The sequence below is a fragment of the Macaca mulatta genome, chromosome 2 (assembly GCF_049350105.2).
Source record: "Macaca mulatta isolate MMU2019108-1 chromosome 2, T2T-MMU8v2.0, whole genome shotgun sequence".
NCBI classification, from domain to species: Eukaryota; Metazoa; Chordata; class Mammalia; order Primates; family Cercopithecidae; genus Macaca; species Macaca mulatta.
In genome coordinates, this window is record NC_133407.1 from 95,944,343 (window position 1) to 95,971,439 (window position 27,097).

A 27,097-nucleotide genomic window follows, 5' to 3' on the forward strand; every position below is an offset into this window, starting at 1 on the left:
CTCCTCATTACTTCACAGACACCTAGGACTCTGTTTTATTACAGGGTTGAATAAATATTAGCTTTGCAATTAAAGGTAACAGCGTCCGTTACATGTCAGACATGAGGGCCAAGCACTGCATGTATTACCTTACTTGTTTTTCATTGCAGAACTATTATTCCCTTTTTAAAAATCAGGAAACCCGGCTTTGAAAGGTGATCTTACCCAGCTTTCCCAGAAAATACAGTGGCGACCTGGACTTCCGACTCAGGTCTCACTGGCTCTGAGGCTCCCGGGCTTGCCACTGCTCTTTGCTGACTCTCATTGTGTTCGATTGAGACACTGAGTTTCAGTCTTCTCCTAGGCCCTGAAAGAATGGTAGATAGGCCACATCTGCTTTTCTTTCAGAGGAAACGAATATTATTTTATTGCGTTATGCTAAAGGCTGTCACAAATTTATAAAATTGTAGCAAAGTGCCTGAGGACATGAAGGGCCTAAATCAGAGGAATATTAGATGAAGCTTCACAGGAATATATCAGACAACATAGACGTCTTTAGAGAAAAGGAGGTGAACCAAGAGTTCCGGTCCTGCTGCCCACTGTCCTGCTTGGACCCACAAGTGAGCCAGGGGCCTCCTGTGGCTCCTGCTCACCTCTGTGCTCCCTGTTCTGGAGGGGTAGAGTGACTTGGGTGCTTTTGATGGAACGATTAACATCACGCCTGGCCTGGCGTGACTCCATCTCCCATCTTTCCAGGAGATGGGAAATGCAGTCCCAGAGTTTTGTGGTGCTTTGACTCAGCTTTTGGTCTGCTGAGACTCACTCACAAATGTGTCATTCCGTTCTGCCATCCACTTTGTTTTCTTTCTCTTTTCTCAGTTCTCAGAATCTTTTTTCCTAATCATTCAACCAACTTGTTGACATCCTTCTCATGCCTATGACTAGGAAGGCAGTCCCCACCCCAGAGTGGCCCTAAGCTATGTCTGTGGCTCAGGAGCCCTCTCCAGGGGGCCTCTGCCTGGGATGGTCCCTGTGGTGAGTTAGTGAATGAATGATGAGATACGTGTGAGAGAATTTCACCTGGTAACACCCTTTGTTTTTTGGACCAGGATTCCCAAAGAAATTACAGTGAGTAATATTCACCAGGCCATTTGCAACATTCCTTTTCTGGATTTCCTCACAAACAAACACATGGGAATATTGAATGAGGACCAGTGAGCGGAGTGAGGTGCCCTGGAGAAGCAGGCTTTGAAGGCGCAGCGAAGCTGTAACTGAGGACCCTGCTGCTCGGGAAGGAGGTGGTTTCCAGTGCGCCTCGGGATGTCATGGCTACCCAACCATTGCCGCTCCTGTTCCCGCGTGCCACCAGCGTGCTCCACTCCAGATGAAATCCATTGGACAGGAGTTTGTTTCCTCAGTGTGGAGTGAGGCTGTCAGTGGATACGTGCTTTGTCGGTCAGCATTTCTGCAGTCTCTGTAAAGGCCCCATGAGACTTGGGCCAGGCCATGTGCCTCAGGCCCTTCTGCCTGAGTGCGCTCATGGGGGCTCCTTGGGCCCGCCTCCCCAGGAGATAGAAAAGGAGTGGCAGGCTAGAGATTTGAACTCTCTTGTGGGCTGGAGTTACCAGTAGCTCCAGCAGTTATCCTGAAGAAAGATTGGGCTTCAGCCTTCAGCAAGTGGTTCTCTCCCCTGCCTGGCCTTGGTGTGAAGGGGCTGTACTCTGAGCCCAAGTGAGTCAGCTATAGGAAGAGGCCATACCTAGAGCAAAGAACCAGGAAGGCCTGAGAGACGGCAGACTGAGCAGAATTCCTTTTTTGAGCACAGGAGCATTACTAGAACCATTGTCAAAGCAGTGGCAAGAGACGGAGAGGTCCCAATGGGAGTCGGGAAGAGCTTTGATTATAACCAAGGGAACTGTCACTATGCTAGGAATAGACAGCGTGCACCAGCCCCGGACACTTGGCAGAAGCGTAGCAGTGTTACACTGTGTGCGAAGCAGATTGCAGGCTCCATGCCATCTGCATGGTCTGCAGGAACTTCTGCTACTGACCCCGTGCTGAGTGGCCAGTGGGGAACAGCCCCCGGCAGGCTCTTCTGGGGTGGTCTGTCCTATCCGTGGGTTGTGTATCCTCTTCTCCGTTAAGGAGTTTTTCCCAAGAAGAAAAGTATTTAAAAGAAGTACCAGTGAGTGCCTTAAAGTTGGAGAAGTAACTGCCCGTGCCCAGAAACAGGGATGCCAGTGCCCGGAAGCAGTGAGATTAGGCTGTGTCCACAAGCAGAGGACCCCTCGATGGGAGGGGGCGGCAGGCAGGAGAAGGAAGGCAAGCGGTGGCCGGGTCCATTGGAAGCGTCCCATCTCAGACTTCCTAACACGGCCTATGTGGAAGGCAGAACAGAGAACACATGCTCAGTCAGAAATCCGTTTCCTGTTCTGCTCAAGAAGAATCGGCAACCATTTGTCAGCCAATGTTTCTGCAGTGTTTGTAAAGGCCCCGGGCCAGGCCGTGTGCCTCAGGCCCTTCTCCCTGAGTGTGCTCAGAGTCAGTGAGTCAGAGTCAGAGAAACTTAACCCAAGCAACATAATTCCTGTTTTCATGGGTCCTGTAGATGTTTGAGTCAGGAAGATAAGGCAGGGAGTGACTGAATAAACTCTGCCTTTTAAGTTGAGCATCTGGGCCAGTCACAGTGGCTAATGCCTGTAATCCCAGCACTCTGGGAGGTCGAGGTGGGTGGGTCACCTGAGGTCAGGAGTTCGAGACCAGCCCGACCAACATGGTGAAACCCCGTCTCTACTAATAATAAAAGTTAGCCGGGCATAGTGGTGTGTGCCTGTAATCCCAGCTACTCAGGAGGCTGAGGCAGGAGAACCACTTGAACCCAGGAGGCAGAGGTTGCAGTGAGCCAAGATTGTACCACTGCACTCCACCCCTGGTGACAGAGTGAGACCGTCTCAAAAATTAATTCAGCATCTTGAGGGCTGCAAGTGCAGAAGGAATCTATTCTCAGTAGGGCATAGGGCATGCACTGGCTTAGCAGTTGGGTATATAAGGCTTGAATAGTCTATATGTGAACTGCTATAAGCAGGGTTCATAGGGAAGTGGATAGATTGCTTCAGCAAAGTGAACTGTGTGATCTCCAGGATGGAGGGAGAAAGATCTGATCCAAACGAGAACAGATTTGTTTATTACAGGTATGACAGCCTAAAGAAATTATCTTTTTGCAAAAGAAATATTAAATGATTTAGCAGTCTCCATGTGTGTTAATGTTTCAAATGTGTATCATAATGTGTATAATTGTGTAACAAAATTGTCTACAATAAATCTTTTGGTATTTGTGGTGGGTGTTTCTGAGTTTGAAGCGTGGTACTCAGGCAGGGTTCTCCTTGTACTGGGATGAGGTGACAGTGTAGATTCTTACTGGTATGTTTAAATTAATTCCTCTCTTTCTTGCCAAAAAAAAAAAAAAAATGTTGCAACCATACAAGATAAAGGAATACAGTTACATAAAAGTCTAAAAAAAATTGGAAATGGACATAATTATTTCTGACGGCTTGGGGCAGAAGAAAACTGCATAAATGAGCTCAGAGCTTTCTTAAAGCCAAGGCAAAGAGAGAATCAGCTCCTGGTGTCTAACAAAGAAACATACCAGGTTACCTGGCAGGGTAAAGTTGGATGGTGTTGAGGTCTGAAAGAAGTTACTCCTATGACACGGTCCTTATGCTGTGACCATCTGCTAGCATATGGCTCAAAAATAATGAAAAATCCAGAAACATCAGAGCTGAACGATTTTGAAATCTTTGGTTCTTCAAAGGCATTATGATACAGTCCAAGTATGTAACTTTCTGGGGACCAGACTTCGCTGAGAGTCAGAATGGAGAGTCGAAGAGTCTGGCGGCTGAGAGTTAGGGGTGTGCCTAGGCTCACCTTCATAAATGTTTATTGTCTCAGCCAAGGTTTTGGCAGAGTGACACAGCAGGCTCGGATCAGTGCCACAGACAGTACCTTGAATGACTTGGACTCCAGGTTATTGATTGAAGGAGCCCTGTGTGAATCGGGCCAACAGAGCTGGGGTTGAGGCTTCATCTTGACCCTGTTCAAAGGGGAGGTTCTTCCATCTGTCGGGTGGGCTGCAGGGCCTGGCTTTTCTCAAAAGCTGCTTTTGGGAATGTGGCCTGAGTCCTGGAGTTGTGTACCATGGAGCACAGAGAGGCGAAACCTTGATGTAAATGCCTGCAAACCACCTTGACTTGTGGAAGGACCTTTAGGACTTTCCGCCTGCAGAGCGTCACAGCGCAGCCCGTGGCTGCTTGAGGCAGCTCCTGCAGTGGCAGCTTGGGTCGTGAAATAAACTTAACATTTTCTTTTGTCTAGAATTTGCTAACAGGTTAAACTGCTTTTTACTTATTTATTTTGAGACAGTCTGGGCCGGATACGGTGGCTTATGCCTGTAATCCCAGCACTTTGGGAGGCCGAGGTGGGCAGATCACAAGGTCAGGAGATCGAGACCATCCTGGCCAACATGGTGAAACCCCGTCTATACTAAAAATATAAAAATTAGCCGGGCATGGTGGCGGGCGCCTGTAATCCCAGCTACTCGGGAGACTGAGGCAGGAGAATCGCTTGAACCTGGGAGGCGGAGGTTGCAGTGAGCCAAGATCGTGCCATTGCACTGCATCCAGCCTGGGCGACAGGAACAAGACTCCATCTCAAAAAAAAAAAAAAAAAAAAAAAAACACGGAAGCTGCTCTCCCACCCAGGCTGGGTGCAGTGGCGTGATCTCGGCTCATTGCAACCTCTGCACCCTGGGTTCAAACGAGCACGTCTGGCTAATTTTTGTATTTTTAGTAGAGATAGGGTTTTACCATGTTGGCCAGGCTGGTCTCAAACTCCTGACCTCAAGTGATCTGCCCGCCTCAGCTTCCCAAAGTGCTGGGATTACAGGCATGAGCCACCATGCCCGGCTTGCTTTTTATTTTTAAAAACTTTTTCTTGGCCGGGCGCGGTGGCTCACGCCTGTAATCCCAGCACTTTGGGAGGCCGAGGCGGGCGGATCACAAGGTCAGGAGATCGAGACCACGGTGAAACCCCGTCTCTACTAAAAATACAAAAAATTAGCCGGGCGCGGTTGTGGGCGCCTGTAGTCCCAGCTACTCGGGAGGCTGAGGCAGGAGAATGGCGTGAACCCGGGAGGCGGAGCTTGCAGTGAGCCGAGATCGCGCCACTGCACTCCAGCCTGGGCGACAGAGCAAGACTCCGTCTCAACAAAAAAAAAAAAAAAAAAAAAAAAAAAAAAAAACTTTTTCTTTACAGAATTATTACAAAAACATTTATAGAAACTTTAGCAAGCATTAAAAATGTGTTTTAAAAGCTCCTCATAATTCCCCCTCTGAAAGATAATCACTGCTGACATCTCTCAGTGCCTGTCTGTCTGTCTGTCTGCTATGCGTATTATACATGTGTGTGAGATAGGTAGGAGTTGGGGCCACGTGGTTGAGACTTGTCTCAGTTGCTCTTGGATCACTTGCTGAACATGTTAGGCCTGATGAGACCTAAGTGAGTGGGAAGGAGTTTCATCAGAACCCACATCTGCTCATAAATAAAGAGGCCAGGCTGGGTGCCGTGGTTCACACCTGCAATCCCAGTGCTTTGTGGAGGCTGAGGCAGGAGGATTGCTTGAGCCCAGGAGTTCACGGCCAGCCTGGGCAACCATAGGGAGACCCTGTTTCTACAAAATTTACAAAAATAATAAAAAATGGCCGGGTATGGTAGCTCAATGCCTGTAATCCCAGCACTTTGGGAGGCCGAGGTGGGCGGCACATCTGAGGTCAGGAGTTCAAGACCAGCCCGGCCAACATGGTGAAGCCCTGTCTCTACAAAAATTAGCTGGGCGTGGTGGTGGGCGCCTGTAATCCCAGCTACTCGGGAAGCTGAGGTGGGAGAATATCGCTTGAATGTGGGGGGCAGAGGTTGCAGTGAGCCGAGATTGTGCCGCTGCACTCCAGCCTGGGCAACGGGGGAAAAAAAAAAGCCAGGCATGGTGGTGGCATGCCCCGGTGGTCCCAGCTACTCGGGCAGCAGAGGTGGGAGGATCGCTTGAGCCCGGGAGGTTGAGGCTGCAGTGAGCAGTGATCACACCACTGCAGCCTGGGCGACAAAGCGAGACCGTCTTGGTGATGAGGATGGTGCGCCCTCAGAGGAGCACTGGAGTTGGTGTTTGTGAAAGGCTGTATGCTGTGCACTGCAGGGGCTCTTGCCCATTTGTTTGCCTTGCAGTCAGGCCTGTCTGGTGTGGTGAGGCCTCCGCTGCGGCTACCCCAGCAGCACTGCCAGGAAGGGGCAGGCCTGGTTGGTCCTGGCTGAGGTGCAGCAGAGCTGGCCAGCCCATTATAGGAAAAGAACAAACGAGCATCCCAGGTGCTGTGCAGGGTGACATTGGCCAGGGGGTGGTGAGGGGCTGTGAGCACAGGGCATCAAGCTAGAGGACGCTGGGAGCAGCAGGTGGGAATAGAGCTGGCTCCAGGGAAAGTGAGGAGGGGGGACTAAGGGAGGAAAGAATAATCCTAACACCTGTGTCTCAGTTATTTCCTGTACTGAGCACCCCACCCATAAACACGGATATTCTCAGCAAGTTACAAAATGTGGCTGGTAGCGTCCTCGCTTTTTGGGTAAAGAAACAGAACCCCAGTTGCTCACAGGTAGCGAGTGGAGAAGCCAGGATTAGAGCCTGAGGAGCTTCAGAGAGCCCCTTTACCCGAGGCGCCTGGGTGAGGGTGGGTGACAGGGTGGGTTCTATGGGCTGCACCTAACACGTGCCCTGCAGCCCACACAGCAAGAAGTGCTCAGGATCAACAGGCCTCTGAGGTATGGAGGCAGCTGGGCCCCACTGAAGTCCTTAGCACCAAGAGACCGGAGAAAGAAAGCATGAGAAAACTCGTGTTTACAATTTAAGAAATTGAAACTGTACATTTTTGCATTTTAGTAAAACTGAGATTGTACAGTTTAATCTCATTTCCACAGACACCCAGCAGGCAGCCTCTTTTCTCTTAGAAAAATCAAACATGCAAGCCGTGAAGTCTGAAATAGCAGAACCCCTTAGATAAGCACACGGTTTGGACTTCTTTAAAGTGAGCCTCTCACCAAGAGCATTTCCTTTGCTGGCATGAGGGGAGGGCTATGCCTGCCAGGGCTAGCACCTGGAAGGGACGCTGACAGGCAGCCTGAGCTGGAACCACTGTCCCACCTGCACATCTGGTGGCTCTGAGACCCGAGTGGAGTGCCACCATCTGCAGCTTAAATGCTCGTCAGACTAGAGCCACTTGTGGGCCGGAGAGGAAGAAAGATCCAAGGGAAATCCACAAATTTCCTTACTGAAGACTGTCCTGAGCTTGTGCCTCTAAGCTTTAAAAAGGGACGTAGACCCTTCAAATGTGTGAAGGGCTGCTGTGCAAAGGGACCAGGCGTGACCCATGTGGCCATGCTGGCTGGAATTGACGGAGAAAGTTAGGAGAGAGCTTTGCAAAGAAAATGAACTGCCTCTTCAAAAGGTGGTGAGTTCCCTGTCACTGTACATGTGAGCAGGGTAGACAGAAGGGGGAGGGTTGGTGTCGATGACATTTTAAGGTATTTCAGGGAATGAGACAATGCCACCTTCCCAAAAACAGTCCCCGTTCTTAGCCAGTGTGTACGGTAGTGTCCTTCTCATCATCCTTATGTTAGGGGGGGAAAATAATTAGTAATAAAATGTAGATTCAGTCTTTAGACACCTACCACAAGGTAAATGTGATTCATTCAATCCCAAGAAATGTTTTGTTAAAACATGAGGCTCATCTTGGCCATAAGGAGGTCTGTGAAGTGGAAGTCCGTGACTGACGGTCTGTTTCTTCCAGAAATTTCCTCCTGGATACTCAGCATCACCATGAGTCATGCAGGTGATGGCCCAAGATTCCTACAGCTTCAACTGCAGGGGCCATTTGTAGGAAGAGCCAAGGGTCTCACCATAGGTTATAAAATTAATCAAGTGCTCATGCATCCTGGGAAATCCACCAAAAGTGGACATAACTGGTTCTTTCAAGGGCCGGATGTGTCCACATTCCTTAGCTTCCATGGACCAATTCGGTTCCCAACTGACTTGCTCCTCAGGCTCCTCTGATTTCAAAACCCAGAGATGGCCAGATGGCAGTTACGAACGCGGGAGCCTTCCACAGGCTTCTCAAGAGGACGCTTGAGGCTGAGCTGAGCTGGGTGTGCCAAGTCCATCGGTGCATCTGCCCCGCACCAGCACCTCAGCCCTGGTGACAGCTTTGAGAGGGGCTGTGCCCTCCTGGAGGGGCCCATGCCATGCTCTCGCCCAGCCCCACGGTAGTGGGTCCTGAGGCCGCTCCCCAGCCCTCTCCTGTCAGCAGCCACGGTGTCACGGTGCAGGCAGTCACACGTTGAGAATCCGGGGAGCTGAGGCCTGAAAGATGGCGGAGGGGTTAGGAGTGAACTTCTTCCTCACCTCTGGGACCTGAAAAATGGAGTGTGGCCACATATCAGCGGGACTTTTCCTTACCTCCCTACGCCCCAGCTCCAGGAAAAAATCCCCTCCCATCCTCTAGGAGTCGAGACCCGAAGGGTCAGAGGGGACTTGCTCACCGTGAGCCGTAGGCGTCATGGCATTAGTGGCTCAGTGGCACATGGACCTTCCATTCTGCTCCCTGAACCACCTGGGAATCGGGGAGCCGAGGTGCCCCACTCCCTCCCATCGCCTCTTTCCTCTTACATAAATGCTCCGATACTCGGGCCAAGGGTAAGACGGGGATTTAGGATGCAGAGACCCTGCTCACCAGAGAGGCCAACACTAGAGGGCCACCCAGCTGGCTAATGATGAAGGAGTACCTTGGGTTTTTGTTCACGACATCTGGTTGGCATTGCTGTCCCTGGTCATAATTCCATTTTACACCATGAAAATCTGGCTTCTAATCCCTACCCAGGTAAAGAGGCTTCTATACCCACACCTCTGCTGCACCAGCTTCAGGCTGACCTGGAAGCCGGCCCCAGGGCTGCTGTCCCATCCCGAAGTGTGGGTTGTGATGACTCGGGCTGGTTTTGCCTTTGTGGATCTTGAGGGCTTCACTCCAGTCCAAGCCTGGAATTCCTGTCTGGAACAGAGAACACGGTCACAATCTTGCACAGGGGCAGCCATCCCTTTACCCGACTCCCCAGGGGCTGCTGCTCTGCCCCATGCACAGCCCTGCCCACTGCTGAGACCCTCAGCTCCAGGCGGTCCTTATCCTCTTCCCAAAAACAGAACTGGCAAGGCAAGCGCACTCCCGCGCAGGCCCAGCTCTGGGAAAAAGCAGGTGTGTGGCCACCCGGCCCCTCACCTCAGTGATGCACTGGGAAATCTGGGCTCACCCCAGCCCCTAAGGAAGTAGGAAAGGAAGTTTATTCTCACACTGCAGGCGAGCGCAGGCTCAGGGCAGAGCTCATTCAGCACCTGCGTCTCATCCAGCACGCGCCAGCACCTGGTACTGCTGGGTCTTGGAGATGCCCAGCCCCGGTGCTCTCCCTGCACCCCTGCAATTCTCCCACGCCTGCTCCTCCAGAGCCAGGCTGCTCCAAGAGACCCAGGTCATGGTGGCCACTTATACCTGTAGAGGAAATGCCCCCAGCACCAGGCACAGCCCTGGCTCACCAGACCCGTTTAAGACTGAAGAGAAAAATAAGGCTCAGAACTTAGTTTTTTATACTTTGTCTCATTAACTCATGCAGAAGAATGGATCGCAGTGACTATCTCAAAAGACTCCAAGGTGGCCTGGCCTTTGCACAGCTCCGTGCATGGTGGAGGGAGGGAGTGGATCATGTGCTCCTGCTCAGCCTGTGGCGGGGAGGGTGGTGTGATGGGGGAAGGCGGCCCCTGGAGGGAGAGGATGAGGCTGGTGCCGCTGGCTCCGTGTCCTGGGAGCAGCTTTTCTCCATGAAAAGACAGTGCTTCCATTGCTCTGAACACAAGGGACCTCCTTTAATCCTACCCACTGCTCTGTAAGACGGGGAGCTCAGAAGGCAGAAGTCCTTGTGTCCCGGGAGCACCTGACCAAGGTGGAAGTGTCCAGCTAGCTGGGCCCGGCACCCACATGAGCGCGGGATTGCTCCTGCCCAGGCTGGACTCTGCCGGGGTTTGGCTTCAGGCCCTGTGGTCAACAAAGCTGCCTTTCTCCTTGGCAGCTGCACAGCTGGGGCACCACTGGGCAGGCTGTGTGGGCAGGGAATGGCTGTGTCCATGGCCAGCACTGGGGTGCCAGGAGGAGAGCTGGGCCGGGGCCCCATCAGGTAATTTTCACTCCCGAGGCTGTGAGGTTCTAAAGACCAGCTGCCTAAACCATCTGCTGCCCTGTTTCTCCTGGGGAAGCAGGTCCTCCCCTGGGCGCGCCCTTCTGTCCCCAAAACACTTCGCGTGCCCATGCTGAGCCCTGGCTCTGGCATCCTGAGCCTGCTGCCCTGAAGTGGCTGCAGGGGTCCCAGAGCAGGAAGTGACCAGAGCCACAGACTACAGCAATCCTGGGGGCTGCCAGAGGAGGGAGTCAGGGCTGGAGTCCAGATGGGAGAGGGGATCTTAATGGAATCGGCAGGACCCGGTGACTGCCTGGAGAGAAAGAAAACAGACTAATGCTCAGGCCAAGAAGACCAATAAGAAATACAGGCCCCCTGCCTGCGATGCCCCCCTCACAATGCTCAAGCATGTCCCAGCATCAGCCCCGGAAGGAGGATTGGGAGGCCTGGGTTCTTAGCCCAATATGGTTTCAGACAAATTGCTCAACTTCCCTGAGCCTCAGTTTCTTCTGAAAAGTGGGGCTGCTGTCCCATGTGCCTGAGGTCATTGTGAGTCTTTGTATCGGGCACTCAGTAAAGTGGGGCCGAGTCTTGTGGAACTTGAATGATCAGCCCTCTAATTGCCCCGCCAAGGAAGGAAGGACGGAAGGAAGGAAGGAAGGAAGGAAGGAAGGAAGGAAGGAAGGAAGGAAGGAAGGAAGGAAGGAAGGAAGGAAGGAAGGAAGGAAGGAAGGAAGGGAGGGAGGGAGGGAGGGAGGGAGGGAGGGAGGGAGGGAGGGAGGGAGGGAGGGAGGGAGGGAGGGAGGAAGGAAGGAAGGAAGGAAGGATGGACGGAAGGAAGGGAGGGAGGGAGGGAGGAAGGGAGGAAGGAAGGAAGGAAGGACGGAAGGAAGGAAGGAAAGAAGGAAGGAAGCCACCAGAGAGCAAGGACTGTTTTCCAGAAGTGGGCAGGGCTAGCACCTGGGCCAGAGGTGCTGGAGAGAATTCGGAGGGAGCCTGTCAGGTGGAAGGAGCCAGGCTGGCTGTGGGTAGGACCTGCTGTGCCCATGTGGCCAGGCAAGCAAGGCAGATCAACTCACATGCAGACCAGAAGCCAGCAAGGCAGGCCCTGCAGGGGTGAAGAAGTTGAGGCCTGGGGATCCTGGGTAACCCTCAAGAACCTTGAGTTAGGAGTGGCCTCACATCTTCAGGATTCCTGGCTCCGTTCGTTTCCTTGGCTTTCTGAATTTCTTAAAAGTTTGCTTAGATGATGTGCATCTTACAAGACAAAGCTGGATGGAGTGGCTTGTGCCAGGTCCCAGAGCTGGAGGGTGGGGGTCCCAGAGGCCCGCTGGCATGGCGCTGGGGGGGTCAAGTTCAACAGTGATCCTGTGTTTCTGTCCAAATTGGGGGCGGGGGTCCGGGCAGCCAAGCTCTTGCTATTCCTGCTTTTTGGATGAAGAAAGGGTCAGAAAGGCTGACCCGGCCAGGTGCGGTGGCTCACTCCTGTAATCCCAGCACTATGGGAGGGCAAGGCGGGAGGATCATGAGGTCAAGAGATCGAGACCATCCTGGCCAACATGGTGAAACCCCGTCTCTACTAAAAATACAAAAATTAGGCCAGGCACAGTGGCTCATGCCTGTAATCAGAGCACCATGGAAGGCCAAGGCGGGCAGATCACGAGGTCAGGAGATGGAGACCATCCTGGCTAAGGTGGTGAAACCCCATCTCTAGTAAAAAAAAAAAATCCATAAAAATTAGCCAGGCATGGCAGCAGGCACCTGTAGTCCCAGCTACTCGGGAGGCTGAGGCAGGAGAATGGCATGAACCCAGGAGGTGGAGCTTGCAGTGAGCCGAGATCGCTGCCACTGCACTCCAGCCTGGGCGACAGAGTGAGACTCCATCTCACAACTAAATAAATAAATAATAAAAATACAAAAATTAGCTGGGTGCGGTGGTGCGCGCCTGTAGTCCCAGATACTCCAGAGGCTGAGACAGGAGAATTGCTTGAACCCGGGAGGCAGAGGTTACAGTGAGCTAAGATAGCGCCATTGCACTCCAGCCTGGTGACAGAGTGAGACTCTGTCTCAAAAAAAAAAAAAAAAAAAGAGGCTGACTCACTTGAATTATTTACACACCAGGAGGTAAGAACTCCAACAAGCCCTGACTCCTGTCTGTCAAGGCTTTTCCATAGCTGGCCTGAGGACACAGTTCAAGAAAGCAAATGACTCCAAAGAGGCAGCTCTTAAGGGATGAAAACCCTTGGGGGCTACAAGTTTGATCTCTGGGGCAAGTCACATGGGTTCCACTCCCTTCTCTGCCATTCAGAGCTGTGCCAGCCACTCAGTTTCCTCATCTGTAGAATGGGGACAGCAAGCACTACATGAAGGCCTCAGGGCTAACCTGAGGGAGTGCTGAGCCTGGTGTGCGTTAAAGCAGAGAAGGTGACAGCTAGCACCTTTACCGTCACCAGAGCTGGGAGAGCCTGGCAGGACATTCACTAACCATATGTTCCACACAGATGAGGTACTGCTTTTTTTTTTTTTAGGGGGGTGAGGACAGAGTCTTGCTCTGTTGCCTAGGCTGGAGTACAGTAGCTCTGTCTCGGCTCACTGCAACCTCTGCCTCCTGGGTTCATGGGATTCTCCCGCTTCAGCCTCCCGAGTAGCTGGGATTACAGGTGCGTGCCACCACGTCCAGCTAATTTTTTGTATTTATAGTAGAGATGGGGTTTCACCATGTTGGTCAGGTTGGTCTCGAACTCCTGACCTTGTGATCCACCTACCTCAGCCTCCCAAAGTGCTGGGATTACAGCTATGAGCCACCACACCTGGCCCCCCGCTTTTTTTTTTTTTTTTTTTTTTTTTGAGACAGAGTCTTGCACTGTTCCCTGCCTGGAGTGCAGTGGCGCAATCTCTGCTCACTGCAACCTCTGCCTCCCAGGTTCAAGCGATTCTCCTGCCTCAGCCTCCTGAGTAGCTGGGATTACAGGTGCCTGCCACCACACCCAGCTAATTTTTAGTAGAGACGGGGTTTCACTATGTTGGCCAGGCTAGTCTCGAACTTGTGATCTGTCCGCCTCAGCCTCCCAAAGTGCTGGGATTACAGGCCTGAGCCACCGCACTCGGCCTCTTTTTAACTTTTAAATAAAACATAATAATAACTTCTGTGATAAGCATCCTTACTGCTAAATCTTTGTTCATATCATCATTTCTTTGGGATAAATTCCTACCTGTGGAATTAAAGAGCCAAAAGGTATGAACTTTATCCCCCCAATTTTATTAGTTTTAAAAACCAAGCTGGGCACAGTGGCTGATGCCTTTAATTCCAGCACTTTGGGAGGCTGAGGCAGGAGGATCACTTGAGCCCAGGAATTTGAGACCAGCCCAGGCAACACAGACCCCATCTCTTAAAAAAACAAAAAACAAAAAAACAGGTGTAGTGCCCGCCTGTGGTCTCAGCTACTCAGGAGGCTGAGGTGGGAAAATCACTTGAGCCTGGGAGGTTGAGGCTGCAGTGAACTGAGATCATGCCGCTGCACTCCAGCCTGGGCAACAACAAAAAACCCCCCCAAAAACCCCAACCATATCAAGGCATTATTTCCAAACCATACAATTCATCCATTAAAAACGTACAGCTGGATGACTTTTGAAAAATGTATCCACTTGGGTACCACCACCATTATCAAGACACAAAGAACATTCCATGTCCCCAGGAGGAGGCTCCCTCATAGGTCCTCACTTTGTAAGGAACTCGCTGGGGGACAGTGGTTGCAGGGTGGGTCTTGCATTCCCTGACATGTCCTCAAGCTGAGCTGCTAAAGCTGGAGTGGGCAACACCGAGCCGCAGTGCTCAGGCCCTAGCCAGCTGGAGAAGCCTGAATGGCGGAGAGTCTGGAAGGCCAGAGGTCCTGGGAGTGCAGCGCATTCCAGTGGCTGAAGTTCTAGGCACCAGAGCAGGGCAAGGGGTGGAGCTTGCAGGGCGGCAGCTTCAGCAAGGAAGCGCTTTCTGTTAGTTACAGCAGTCTGACCGTGAAGCGAGCTGATTTGCACGGCGCTGGGCTCCTCTTTACTAGGGATGTTCTAGCATAGGCTTAGCTTTTATTTATTTGAGACAAGGTCTTGCTCTGTTGCCCAGGTGGATTGCAGTGGCACAAACACTGCTCACTGTAGGCTTGACCTTGCAGGCTTGAGGGATCCTCCCACCTCAGCCTCCCAATCAACTGGGACCACAGGCAGGCACCACCACGCCCAGCTAATTTTCTATTTTTTGTAGAGGTAGGGTCTCACTATGTTGCCCAGACTGGTCTTGAACTCCTGGGCTCAAGTGATCCTCCCACCTAAGCTTCCCAAAGTGCTGGGATTACAGGTGTGAGCCACCATGCCTGGCTGGCTTAGCTTTTAGAAGCAGTCCCTCAGCCAGGCACGGTGGCTCATGACTATAATCCCAGCACTTTGGGAGGCTGAGGCAGGTGGATCACGAGGTCAGGAGTTCGAGACCAGCCTGACCAATATATTGAAACCCCGTCTCTACTAAAAATATAAAAAATTAGCCGGGCGTGATGGCGCGCACCTATAATCCCAGCTACTCAGGGGCTGAGGCAGGAGAATTGCTTGAACCTGGGAGGCGGAGGTTGCAGTGAGCCGAGATCATACCACTGCATTCCAGCCTGGGCGACAGAGTGAGACTCCGTCTCAAGAAAGAAAAAGATCAAAAATAAAAATAAATAAAAATTAGCTGGGCATGGTGGCACAAGCCTGTAATCCGAGCTACTCGGGAGGCTGAGGCAGGAGAATTGCTGGAACCAGGGAGGAAGGCATTGCAGTGAGCCAAGATTGCACCACCGCACTCCAGCCTGGGTGACAGAGCAAGACTCTGTCTCCAAAAAAAAAAAAAAAAAGTTAAAAAGATAGGTAATACATGGTCGTGTTACAAGGGGAAAAAAAGCAATGGTTCAAAAGAGCAGAGTGAAAAGCCTCCTTCCACCCCTGGCAGTCCCCATCAAGTTCCTCTCCCTAACGGTACCATCTCCTCAGACATCCATCAGAGGCATCTTGTGCTTATTTGAGCATATGTGTGTGTATTAATACCCCTTTTTAAAACACAAATAGCCTACGTGCTGCTGTGCACCTTGCTTTTTTGGTATGCGTATATTTAAGATCCGCTGGGCTTCAGTATCCCATTCCATGGCTGTGCTATAATTAACCAGTTCCCTACATCAGCAGGACAAGGGGGTTGTTGTACAATGTCTCCACGTATCTTACACTCCTGAGCTCCCCCATTACCTTTTGGATACCTATAGGGAAAATCCCTACTAGTGAAATAGCTGCACCAAAGGAAAGGTAGTGCTTTTAATAGCCCCACATTAGAAACACCCTAAATAGTCAATGGTAAGGAAGTAGATAAAACTTTAAGATATACAGGCATATCCATAGGATAAAATACTGCACGTTTATTAAAATTCATGTTGCAGAACATCTAGTAACACGAACAGACTTCTACAACTGGTGAAAAAAGTGTACAGTAAGACTCTAACCATGTAAAAATATATCAGGGCATATGCACCAAATGCACGTTACGAAGTAGAAAGAACTCATCTGGGGAGGGATTAAGGAGATAATTATTTTGTTGTAATGTCTGTACTTTCCCATTTTTCTACAGTATGAATTACTTTTGTAATAAGAGGGGAAAAGGGAGACAGCCCTCGGTAGGAGCAGAGCTGGGCTGGGAGGCGCAGAGGGCCCGCAGACCCGCCCTTCCTGAAAGCCAAGTCAGCAGCCCCTGTCACAGTGGGACGCTGAAGGGCTCACCCACTCGGGACCCTGCGCTCGGTCCTCACCACCAACGCCTCCACAGAAGGCAGTGACCGGAGGCAGCTGGGGGACTTGGCCTGCGCGCACGCCTCGCACGGCTAGGCCCGGCGGTGGGAGTTAAAGGGAGGCCGATTCCAACTCGGCTGAAGGCAGGCCATTCTGACGGCTGCCCCCAGGAGGGCGGCTGCACGCTCCCGGCACGGAGGTGCTCGAGCAATGAGTCCGGGCACGCAGCAGCGAAGGCGACGCCTGCAGTGCCCACGGACCAAAGCGGGTGACCTCTGAGGCCGCCGGCAGCTCCGAGGTCGCGTGGGATTCGGGCTCCAGGAGCCTCCGCTCTCCCGCCCACCCCATCCCGCTGGCTCCGGGCCTCCGCGTCCTCCCACCACAAGGTGGGGACTCGCTGCGGCCCCTACCCAGCCCATACCTGTACGACGTGGTCGCTGCTCCAGTCGCGTCTGCGTCGCCGATGGGCAGCACGTAGACCCCGCGGGCGCCGGGCGCAGGTGGCGCGGAGGACTGCGCGGAGGATTTGCTCCTGCGGCCGCCCGCCCCCGGTCCGCGCCCCGGCTGCTGATCCTTGGGCCCGGCGTGCGTCGTCCACAAGCCGAAGTCCCGCTGGTATTGAGTGAGCGGCACGTCCCGACCGGGATCCCGGGCGCCCGCGGCAGGCTGGCCCCTGCGCGAGGCGGCGCCGCCCGGGCCCGGCTCCTCGCTGTCGAGGTCCGAGTAACCGTGAAGGGTCAGCGGCACCGCCACGTCGGAGCGGTCCAGCTGGTTCCAGCGCCGCGCCAGGCAGCACAGGCGGCTGATGCAGGGCCACGCCATGCCAGCCCCGGCGCCCGCCGCCCCGCTCCCGGCGCGCGGCGCTCCCGGCCGCGCCTCCTGCGCCCAGCGTCCCCGCCCCCGCGGCCCGCCTCGCGCCGCCGCAGCGCCGTCCCCCGGCACGGGGGTGGGCGTCCCGGGAGGGGGCGCACTCGCGGCAGCCCCACTTGGCCGGGGCCGGTTGCGCACGGCTGGAGCTGGAGGGAGCGGGGACGGGGGAAAGGCTGCACCGTCGCCAGGGGGCACCGGAAACCGCCTACAGTGATTTACAAGTGTCCATCTCGAAGAATACCTCCGAATTGAATCCAAAGTTCCCTCAGTGTCATCTTATAAATGGCCCCGGCTTCGCAGAGGCCGACGGCCGGATGGTCGCAGGCGGGCGCAGTCCGCCAGCTGGGGGGTTCTCCACGTGGCCTCGGGACGCCCGGCAACTGCTGCATTTGTGCCAGGCTGCACCTCAGGGACTCCGCGAGCACAGGGGCAGGTGCAGCAATGAGGGTGTCAGGAAAGGCTCGGGGCCCTGCTTCCTGGAGAACACGTGTTTCAGTCAGCCTGTGAGTCGCCGCCTATTTGCCTTTACGATGCTAGTCTACATTTGTGACAACCAATCCACTTTTCATTAGAATTGGCATTAGCCACCAATCGACCTTGTCCTAGGTTCTGAAATTCCTAATTTTAAAGCATGGCCATTGCAAAGGCTTTAGTTTGATAAAGGGGCCACAGAACTGGCCACTAAACTATCAAGTTCCTTTCCTCCTGCGCATGCATGGCTGTGTTCAGACAGAGCTGTTGGGGGATCCTCCAGCGTAAAGGCAGGTCTGTTCAATGCAGGACACGGCCTCAAACAACTCCCTGACCACCCACAAAAGCCTGTCTGAATATTTGAACGTGCTCTCGGTATACACTGCAAGCCAATTACTAATAACACTACTGAGACAGCATTAATTACCCAGAGCTCCATTTCAAGATTGTACTTGGAAGGTATCCAGTCTGCGCCTGCAGTACATCCCTGGCCAGTCAGAAAACAGATTCATCTCCCAAAACACTGCCTGCCTTAGCTTGAAGTTGTAGCAAAGTGACATGACAGCTGCCCAGAAGTGGCAGCAGGTCAGCTGAGCAGGCCAGGCCGTGGCTCAGCAGGCAGCAGGCAAGGCGCCACGTGTAGGGGGAGACCCTGGAAGATGACACACAGGCCCACGTAAGAGTGAGCTGCCTTTGTGGACTGTGCGCCACAGCCCTGGGTTAGCCAGCCTGGCAGATGGCGCTTGGCACTAAAATTCTCCATCTCGCAGGAAAAGAGAACAGCTCTCTTTTTATTACTTCACTGATCCAACAACAGTCAAAGAGCACTTACTATGTGCTAGGAATAATTCAGGGTGCCTTCAGGAGGTTTAGTGTGGTGGTGACGGACGGAAGTAAGTGTAATTGAACTGACGAAGCCAGGTCAGAATGAGAGGGAGGCGCGCTGGGGAAGGCTGGACTTGCCACCTGTTGTGAGGGAGGGTGGTTGGGCCAGGTGGGAATGTAGGTCACAGGGAGGAGGGTTCAGCTGAGGTAGCAGATCATGGAGGGTCTTGGCAGCCACACTAAGGAATTTGTTTTTCATATTGCTGGATGCGGGTGGCTCATGCCTGGAATCCCAGCACTTTGGGAGGCTGAGGCAGGAGGACTGCACGAACCCAGGAGTTTGAGACCTGCTTGGAAAACATAGTGAGACCCTGTCTCTACAAAAAACTTGTAAAAATTAGCCAGGCCTGTGCCTGTAGTGCCCGCTACTTGGAGGCTGAGGCTTGAGCCCAGGACTTCAAGGCTACAGTGAGCTATGATTGCACCACTGAACTCCAGCCTGGATGAGAGAGAGAGAGACCCTGTTTCAAATAAATAAAAGTTTTTCACAGGTGACAACAAAGGAATGACAGACGTGTTGTTAGCACTCTGGCAGGCATATGGAGAAGCACAGGGACGCTTTGGAGACCAGATGGACGAACAGGCTCAACAGTCCAGGGACTAAGAGGTGAGGACCACTATGGAGGCACAGGCACTGGGAGCGCTGAGGGGCTGGATTCTAGAAATATGAGGCGAGAGAGGGAGATCTCGAACGGCTCCGGGTTTCAGACTTCACTGATCGCTCACGTCACTCCTTAAGCCGAGTGCTATTTGAGGGGCCTGTGCAGGGTGGAGGGTGGTCCCAGCACCTGGAACCATGCATGTGTTGCAGTAGACACATTTACTGAGAATACAAAGAGATTCTGTGGGTTTGGAGCTCAGAATCCTCACAGATAACTGAGGCTACAGGAAGTGCACCCACTCAAGAGGTGTGTGGAATGAGGGAGACAGCAGCCACGGCACGTTCCTAGGTGCCCCACACTTCAGATGCTGGAGGCGGCAGCACAGCCCAAGAGGCCCACGGGCCAGTGAGTGCATGGCCTTGAAGGCAGTGATCGCAGGTCCCCAGAGAAGCCAAGAAGAGAAAGTGAAGCTCCCTCGTGGGCAATCAGGAGCGGGGGCTGTGGATAGCAAGGCTTTTCTGGCCACAGCCAGGCTCTGGCCTCCCCAGGCCACGCACAGAGGTTCCAGCATCGAGGGGTTTTATGGACCAGGAGGTGCTACAGGGAGTTCTTTTTCCCAGTCACAAAGCAGGGACAGAGAAACATCTTCATTGCCTCTTTGCCTGGTCTGCCCAAAGCATGATGTCAATTAACGTTGGATTCTAGAGGGAATGTCCCTATGAACTCAGCCTCCTATCCTATCTCTGGAAAATGCATCTTAACTCATCTGTGTCGCAGAGTTGTTAGCGGGTGTCAGAGCAAAGCAGTGTGGCCTTGGACACTGCCCCTACATCACGTGTGCCCTGTTTCCTCATTGGCAAAATGATGGCTGGGTTAAGATAACTCTCTCCCCTAGAAGTGATACGAGTTTAGAACAGAATCCTGTGCCTGCGAAGAGTAACTGTCCATCACAGTAGAAATCCAGCCTGATGGAAGCAGGATATGAAGGACTGCCAAATACTGGACAATTTCTATGTGCTGGGCGCGTGCTCCCATGCAGTTCTCACTTACCTGGCGAGGTGGGCACCACTCCCACTCCTTTTCCAAAGCTGCCATTCCCATCGCCCCATGGCACACAACCTGAGTCAGATCGGCCACATGAGGCTGACATCAGGGCCTTCACTCCTCCCAGGACAAAGGTGCAAGACTTGGCATAACATTTTGAGGCCATGAAAAGACTAAAAATTATCCTGTAACTCCAAGAAGAACAAACTCTCAAACTGCGTTTCCTAGATGTCATTCTCAATCACGAGGGTAACATGAATTCCCCGACAGTGAGGCTGTGATGACAACCACTACTATCTATTTCAGTAAGACGCTTCAATTAGAACATACTTTCAAACCGAAGATAAAATTCGGCTCAGCTTCAAGTCTGAATTTACCCAAATCACTTCCTTCCACCTCTTAATGTATCTACAAACTGAACCTAGAAAGCAAAACCTGAAAATAGCTTTTTGTATGTGCCACTCACTGCCAGAAAACACTACCTTTCCTGGGAAAACTGAGAAAATACTGCAGCTGTTATTTCAGATCATGCCAGAGAGGGGATACTCTTGACTTTTACTTGCAGCCAACCCAGGGAAGGGGTAGGTGAGGAAGAGTGAAGGCTAAGCAGAGGCGCTGGAGGGTCCACAGACAGGCACCAGCGGCTTCATGTTCTGATCAGGCCTTTCAGCATGCACTCTCCCCAGGTCCTGGCTCAAATGATGTCAATGCAATGACCAAAGCAAAATGCCAGAGCCGTGTCCGCCCCTTAAAGAGAGAACGCACACATCTGCTTACAAACTAGATAGAAACCTTTATTTCACAACTTTATCATCATTCACTTTCTAAAAAGACAGACTGGGGGGGCGCAGCTGAAAACACTGGGAGGCCAGATGCTGGCATCTTCCAGGCGGGAGCATAGCCGTGGTCACTCTGGGGCCGGTGCTCTGGGGCTCTCAGGCGTCATGGACCAGATGCATCACTACTGTCCAACCCCAGTTTTACTTAGAGCCACCTCCTTTTTTGGGGCCATTAGTCCTTATTTCATGCCAGATTTTCACTAGAGGCTCCCTGTTCTTCCAAATCAGTTCATGACCATAAGTAACATACCATCTGGAGAAAAGAAAAACAAACCAGGTCTGACATTCAAACAGTGTGACATACAAATGGTAAGCAGCATGGTGATAGATACAAAGTTGACATTTTAAAAATCGAATGCCACTCACTATGTAGCCTATTAAAACTGACTCTCGTAGAGAAATGATTGAGCGTTCACATTAGACTATGTAAAAGGCAGAAGTAGGATGGGACGATGGCTGAATGCTCTGTAATGTGTAAGTACTTCACATATACTACTTTTGATTCACCACTATCTGCAAGTTAAGTACCACTTTTCCCATTGGAGATATGAGGCAACCAGGTCTGAAAGAAAGTAGCTTGTCCAAGGTGCTAATAGTTTCTAAGCGGTCAATCAAGGCTCACTCGCAGGTCAGACTGACTCGATGTTCTGAAGTGTCAGAATCAGCACTGACCCAGGATGGCTATCCCAGTTGACATGCCTCCATCATCTTCCTCCTAGCTATAGGAAGGGTGGACAGCTCATCCAAACTCTGCCCCACTTTAAGATCCATAGTTCCGATCCCCACTCTCCTATTCACACAGCCTAACTGCTAACTGCGGCCTGAAGCAATGAGCCTGGGAGGCTGACACACAGAGAAGTTTAGTAACTTCGCCTGCTCAGGCTCCACAATGAGGAATCAGCAGACTGAGATTAGAGCCCGAATCTGCTGCTGAGGCCTGCGCTGCAAGCACTGGACTTTTCTGCAGCGTGTAGGGAGCATCTCCTGTGAGCTGAGGGGCACACTGAGCTCTGGGAAGGGCCTGCCTTGAGAAGCTCCTGAGGGCACTGGGGGTGTAGAAAGGCTTCCTGGAGGATGTGTGGTGGATTTCCAATGGCAGTTAGTGAGAGCTGGCTATTGAAACCTTTATTTTTGCTCTGGCTTCCCCAAACAGATTTCATGTTCCCTGAGGCAGAGACCAGATTTTGTTATCTTGCATCTACCTCCCAGACACCTGACCGAAAAAATGCTGTTTGACTTAGAGCAGATCAGAATAGCAGTTTAATGTTTTAATATTTTAAAAAAATGTTTTGAATGTGTGTGTTTAATTATAAAGGGCTTGATTTGTACCTGAATATTAATATTCACTAAATATAGTTAAAATCTGATTATACACATTAATTAATCAGCATGTAATAAAAATTCTGTGCTTAGTCTCTGAATTTAGAACAGGAGAAAAAGGAGCACCCTAATATTCCAATGCAATTGTAAAAATTCTCCCCCAAAAAATCACTTTGTGAGAAACTCTTCATTAATAAAGTGTTTTCCAAAATCTCTTTTGTTGTTAGACAAAGAGTCTCACCCTGTTGCCCAGGATGGAGTGCAGTGGCGTGATCTTGGCTCACTGTAACCTCCGCCTCTCAGGTTCAAGTGATTCTCCTGCCTCAGCCTCCGAGTAGCTGGGATTACAGGCAAGTACCATCACTCCTGGCTAATTTTTGTATTTTTAGTAGAGACGAGACAAGGTTTCACCATGTTGGTCAGGCTGGTCTCAAATACCTGACCTCAAGTGATCTATTTGCCTCAGCCTCCCAAAGTGCTGGGATTACAGGCATGAGCCACTGTGCCCGGCCACCCAAATCTTTTTAACCTACTTATTTCAAGCAAAGAGTCAAATACTTTAATTTCACAGGTATACTGTCTGACTATACTCATAAATCCAAATGGAATTTTTCATTTGGCTAAACTAAAATCGGGAAATGCAAGATGACTGATTTCTAGGGCACTCTTTTCTGCAGCGGCAGCGCAAGCCAGCACTCATCTGAAACTCCAGCTCTGCAATTCTTGTGTGACCTGGATAAGTTACTTTCTTTAAGCAGTTTCTTTTTCTGTAAAATAAAATACCTCACAGGATTTTAAGAGAATTAAATCCTTAGCTTAGGCACACAGCAAATATTCAGCATATTAATATGTTAGCTATTACTACTGCAACAGTACAATGTGAATACTATAAGATTTGGTCAGAGGCAAAGTCAGGGAAATGTATAAGTGGATAATAATGGAGTCTTTACCACCAACAAAATCAGGGCACTTTAACAAAAAAAAAAAAATATTTTAGATTTCTAAATCTAGATTAAAGCTTTTAGAAAAGATGAATTCTGGACATGACTGAGATCCAGTAAATAAAAAGGAGTTTAAATTAGAAACAGTAAAGAGAAAGGATTCCTCTGCCTTTCAGACCCTGGACTTTAAAATGCATTTGATCCAATTATTTTCAGAATGGAAAAAGGCCATCTAATTATAGTGCAGATGAATAAAAATCTACTGGGGAGAAGACCCTTGAAGTATACATGGAAGGATCCAGATAAATTTAGAGCTCATAAAACAGAACCCCTTCATGTTTCTCATACTGTAATATCAGGTCAGTTTCTACTATTTATACTGCACTGCTGTTAGAGCTAGACCTTGCATGTACTACACACTAATCACTTAAAATGATAAATGGCATAATCACATTTAGTCCTGCCACCTACTGGGAAAAACTGCTTCACTTAGAATAGATTTTTCTTTTTAGTAAAAAAAATTTAAGTTTTCCACTGTCACGGAACACAATAAAAACCAAGTAAGGGCAAAAGGCAACATTAATGAAGACAAGACAGGCCCTGAGGGGATCCAGCTCAAGAGACTCATGCAGAAGGGTCTCCCACAGTCAGATGGTTGTCAAGAGTCCTGACCGCATTTCCGTGATAGAGTTGCTACTACTAGTGTAGACAAAACCCCATTGTCTGAAGCACACGTGGTCTTGTAGCCACAATGCCATTTGCCATGACCCAAGGAAGCAGTTTAGCAACCAATTCCACATGGTGTGATGGGGGTGGAAAGGGCTTACAGAGGTGGGTTTACTGCTCTGCTCTGCTATTGAAGAGCTGTTTGGCCTGGGGAAGATAATGTCTGATCCTCAGTTTCCCATCAGTAAAATGGGAGTAGTAACAGTGTAACATAAGGGAACTAGCTTGGTGCCTGCATACAGCAGGTGCTCAGCAAGTGTCCACACTGGTTTGCAGTCACCGGCCTCTACTCCAGTCATGCAGAATAATGGCTCCGCCAACTCAGCATGTCTGCACAGCACTGGTGAGACCGAGGTCGGGGTAACAGAGTGGGATGCCAGGCAGGGGAGAGGAGGACAGGAAAGTCTGAAGGGGAAAAAGGAGATGACAGCACAGACTGGGGGCCAGGCGACAGTCTTCTAAGAGGGGGCTGGGAATAACAGGCCAGGAGTTGGGGCAACTTAAGGTTAAGGGTAGGGTAAAGGTACAGACTGTCTCTACGAATAAGCCAGCTAGGCTGGGTAAGCCCAAAGCAAGCCATGTTGAGGTTTCCTGACCCTCCCAAGCCCACCTGCTTCTGCTTCTGTTGCATAGCTCTATGTCTCACTCTGCTGTGGGGACTGGGGGTAGGAGGAGGGCATAACCCAAGGAAGCAGTTTAGCAATCAATTACACTCAAACTTACATTCCAAAAAGAGCTCCCCCAAGATGTGCTGCATGATCAAAAAATTTCCATCCCAGGATCATTCCTGCTGTATCCATGGCGATAATGGCTTTCAGGGCCTGAAAGGCAGCAAGAAACAAGAGAAGTGGCACAACTGTGATTCCTCCAGCACTGACGTTTCTAACGTAAGGGCAAGAACCCAGTCAACATAAAAACATCACCACTATCCCCAGAACTGCACTTCATAAAAATACTTACATTCCCTGCTGTGAACGTGAACATCGGAAGGAAAATAATGGCAAGCCTCCCTTCTGGGATCTTAGTGCAGACAGCTGCGAGGACCGTCATGATGGCGCCAGACTGCAAAGCAACACAGCAGGGAGAATGGGAAACGCAACATGCAGCTGCTTATGGCTACAAGGTCTAAAGAGCAGCACATTTTCTAGAAAGTTTATATGCTGCACATTTCTAGGTGAGCACAAGGCTGAGGCAGACAGATTATCTGAGGTCAGGAGTTTGAGACCAGCCTGACCAATGTGGTAAAACCCTATCTCTACTAAAAATACAAAAAAAAAAAAAAAAAATAGCCAGGTATGGTGGCAGGTGTTTATAATCCCAGCTACTTAGGAGACCAAGTCCTGAGAATTGCTTGAACCCGGGAGGCAGAGGTTGCAGTGAGCCGAGATTGCACCACTGTACTCCAGCCTGGGTGAAAGAGCGAGACTCCATCTCAAAACAAAACGAACAAAAAAGACTATATGGGAGTCCCTTGTACTATTTCCTTCAACTTTCCGTAAGTTTTTAATTATTTATGAATGTTAAAAAAAAAAAAAAAAAGACACCTAAGAGCAAAATAACTTTTAAAAGAAGCCCCTATCATTAAAAAGAAAGGTTCCTACCTTTTCATATTAAGAAGGTTATTTCTGGAAAACAGCATCTACCTCTCTTAATCAATGTTTTCTTAATGTCTTCTATGTAACAGGTTGCTTCACAATACAAGATTATCTTACATTTGGGGAATTACTAAAACTTTAAAGAAAAGTATTATGAGTCCCAGAGATCTCAGATGTCCCCAGTCCCTCATATAACTGCCAAGTGGCCTCAACAAGGAAACAAGCTCAGGTTGCAATCTTAGAAGTTAGGGTAATTTCAAGATGGAAGGACAGCATGAACATTCCTCAAAAGGTGAGCCCAAGAAGACGTGAATTTTGACCAAGCTGGCTTCTGTGCAAGAGTCTATAATTGTAGCCAGGTACAGTGTCTCACGCCTGCAATCCCAGCACTTTAGGGGGCCAAGGCAGGTGGATCACCTGAGGTCAGGAGTTCAAAACCAGCCTAGCCAACATGGTGAAACCCTGTCTCTACTGAAAATACAAAAATTAGCTGGGCGTGGTAGTGTGCACCTGTAGTCCCAGCTACTTGGGAGGCTGAGGTTGCGGTGAGCCAAGATTGCGCCACTGTACTCCAGCCTGGGTGACAGAATGAGGCTTTGTCTCAAAAAAACAACCCCAAAACAAATCAAAATTACATTTTTCCCCAAAATGAAGCAAATATAATTTGATTAGTTGATATGAAAGAGTATTAAAATTCTATGAAGTTCTGCCTGGCGCAGTGGCTCACGCCTGTAATCCCAGCACTTTGGGAGGCTGAGGTGGGCGGGTCACCTGAGGTCAGGAGTTCAAGACCAGCCTAACCAACATTAAGAAACCCCAGCTCTGCTAAAAATACAAAATTAGCTGGGCATGGTGGTGCATGCCTGTAATCCCAGCTACTCGGGATGCTGAGGCAGGAGAATCACTTGAACTCGGGACGCAGAGGTTGCGGTGAGCCGAGATCGTGCCTTTGCACTCTAGCCTGGGCAACAAGAACGAAACTCTGTCTCAAAAAATAATAATAATAATAATAATTCTATGAAGTTCTTCTAAATTACCGTTCCATAGATGATTATTCTCCATCTGTTAAAAAAAAATTGTCATTATCTGTACAATTCTATGTAACACTGGTTTTTTTTTGTGATTATAACTTATTGTAATTATTGCATATTAAAGAAGCAGTTCCATCATCCTTCTAGAATTTTCTCAATGTGGCTTTTATATAAATTTAAGTATTTATACGTCTGAATAAATCATAACTTGTTTTTTGACAAATGTTTGGGCTTACTCCCATGAAGAGAGATTTTTTTCACTTTTTCTAGTCAGAAAGAAGAATTTAATGAAAATGAAACCTTATCTTCTCAGAAAACGTTCACGTTCATACACAGTTTCAGTACAGTGAGTCATGAACCCTGATCCAACCAGACCTAAGAGGTGTGCGTCCATGGGAAGAGGTGAAGGTCTTTTGTTCTCCATCAGTATTTTTAGGTACACTGGTTATATACTTTTTTTTTTTTTTTTTTTTTTTTTGTTGTTGTTGTTGTTGTTGAGACAGAGTCTCGCTTTGTCGCCCAGGCTGGGGTGCAGTGGCCAGATCTCAGCTCACTGCAAGCTCCGCCTCCCGGGTTTACGCCATTCTCCTGCCTCACCCTCCCGAGTAGCTGGGACTACAGGCGCCCGCCACCTTGCCCGGCTAGTTTTTTGTATTTTTTAGTAGAGACGGGGTTTCACCATGT

General features: G+C 50.4%; 3 protein-coding genes and 1 long non-coding RNA gene across 32 annotated transcripts in view; 2 read left to right on the top strand and 2 right to left on the bottom strand.

Annotated features, from left to right (window-relative positions):
* The window catches only part of YEATS2 (YEATS domain containing 2), a 111,057-nt gene extending 107,742 nt beyond the window's left edge, over positions 1-3,315 (top strand). For all 11 annotated transcript variants that reach the window (XM_077991791.1, XM_077991793.1, XM_077991797.1 and 8 more), the window contains one exon: positions 1,089-3,315. In XM_077991791.1, the coding sequence (XP_077847917.1) occupies positions 1,089-1,197 (109 nt within the window). In that variant the 3' untranslated portion in view covers positions 1,198-3,315. The remainder of the gene's footprint in view (positions 1-1,088) is intronic.
* MAP6D1 (MAP6 domain containing 1) lies at positions 377-16,963 on the bottom strand. Of its 15 annotated transcripts, none has more exons than XM_077991911.1 (5): positions 16,511-16,963; positions 9,002-9,119; positions 5,883-8,434; positions 3,634-4,424; positions 377-2,356 (listed from the first exon to the last, which is right to left on the bottom strand). In XM_077991911.1, exons 1-3 carry the CDS (start codon positions 16,909-16,911, stop codon positions 8,405-8,407), a joined length of 549 nt encoding a protein of 182 aa, XP_077848037.1. In that variant the 5' UTR covers positions 16,912-16,963; the 3' UTR covers positions 377-2,356; positions 3,634-4,424; positions 5,883-8,404. The 15 variants fall into 15 exon arrangements, with proteins under 15 accessions (XP_077848037.1, XP_077848032.1, XP_077848033.1 ...); XM_077991906.1 differs by having other exon boundaries at positions 5,883-8,485; XM_077991907.1 differs by having other exon boundaries at positions 3,634-4,489; positions 5,824-8,485.
* LOC144339066 (uncharacterized) lies at positions 13,112-16,886 on the top strand. Its single transcript, XR_013413722.1, has 3 exons — positions 13,112-13,174; positions 13,817-14,479; positions 15,061-16,886. It is a non-coding gene; the product is annotated as an uncharacterized LOC144339066 (long non-coding RNA).
* Positions 16,964-20,737: 3,774 nt separating the features above from the next.
* Positions 20,738-27,097, bottom strand: part of PARL (presenilin associated rhomboid like) — a 53,869-nt gene continuing 47,509 nt past the window's right edge. For 2 of the 5 annotated variants that reach the window (XM_077990608.1, XM_077990606.1), the window contains 2 exons: positions 24,511-24,608; positions 20,738-21,053 (listed from right to left, as the gene is read on the bottom strand). In XM_077990608.1, the coding sequence (XP_077846734.1) occupies positions 20,942-21,053; positions 24,511-24,608 (210 nt within the window). In that variant the 3' untranslated portion in view covers positions 20,738-20,941. 5 annotated transcript variants of the gene reach the window in all.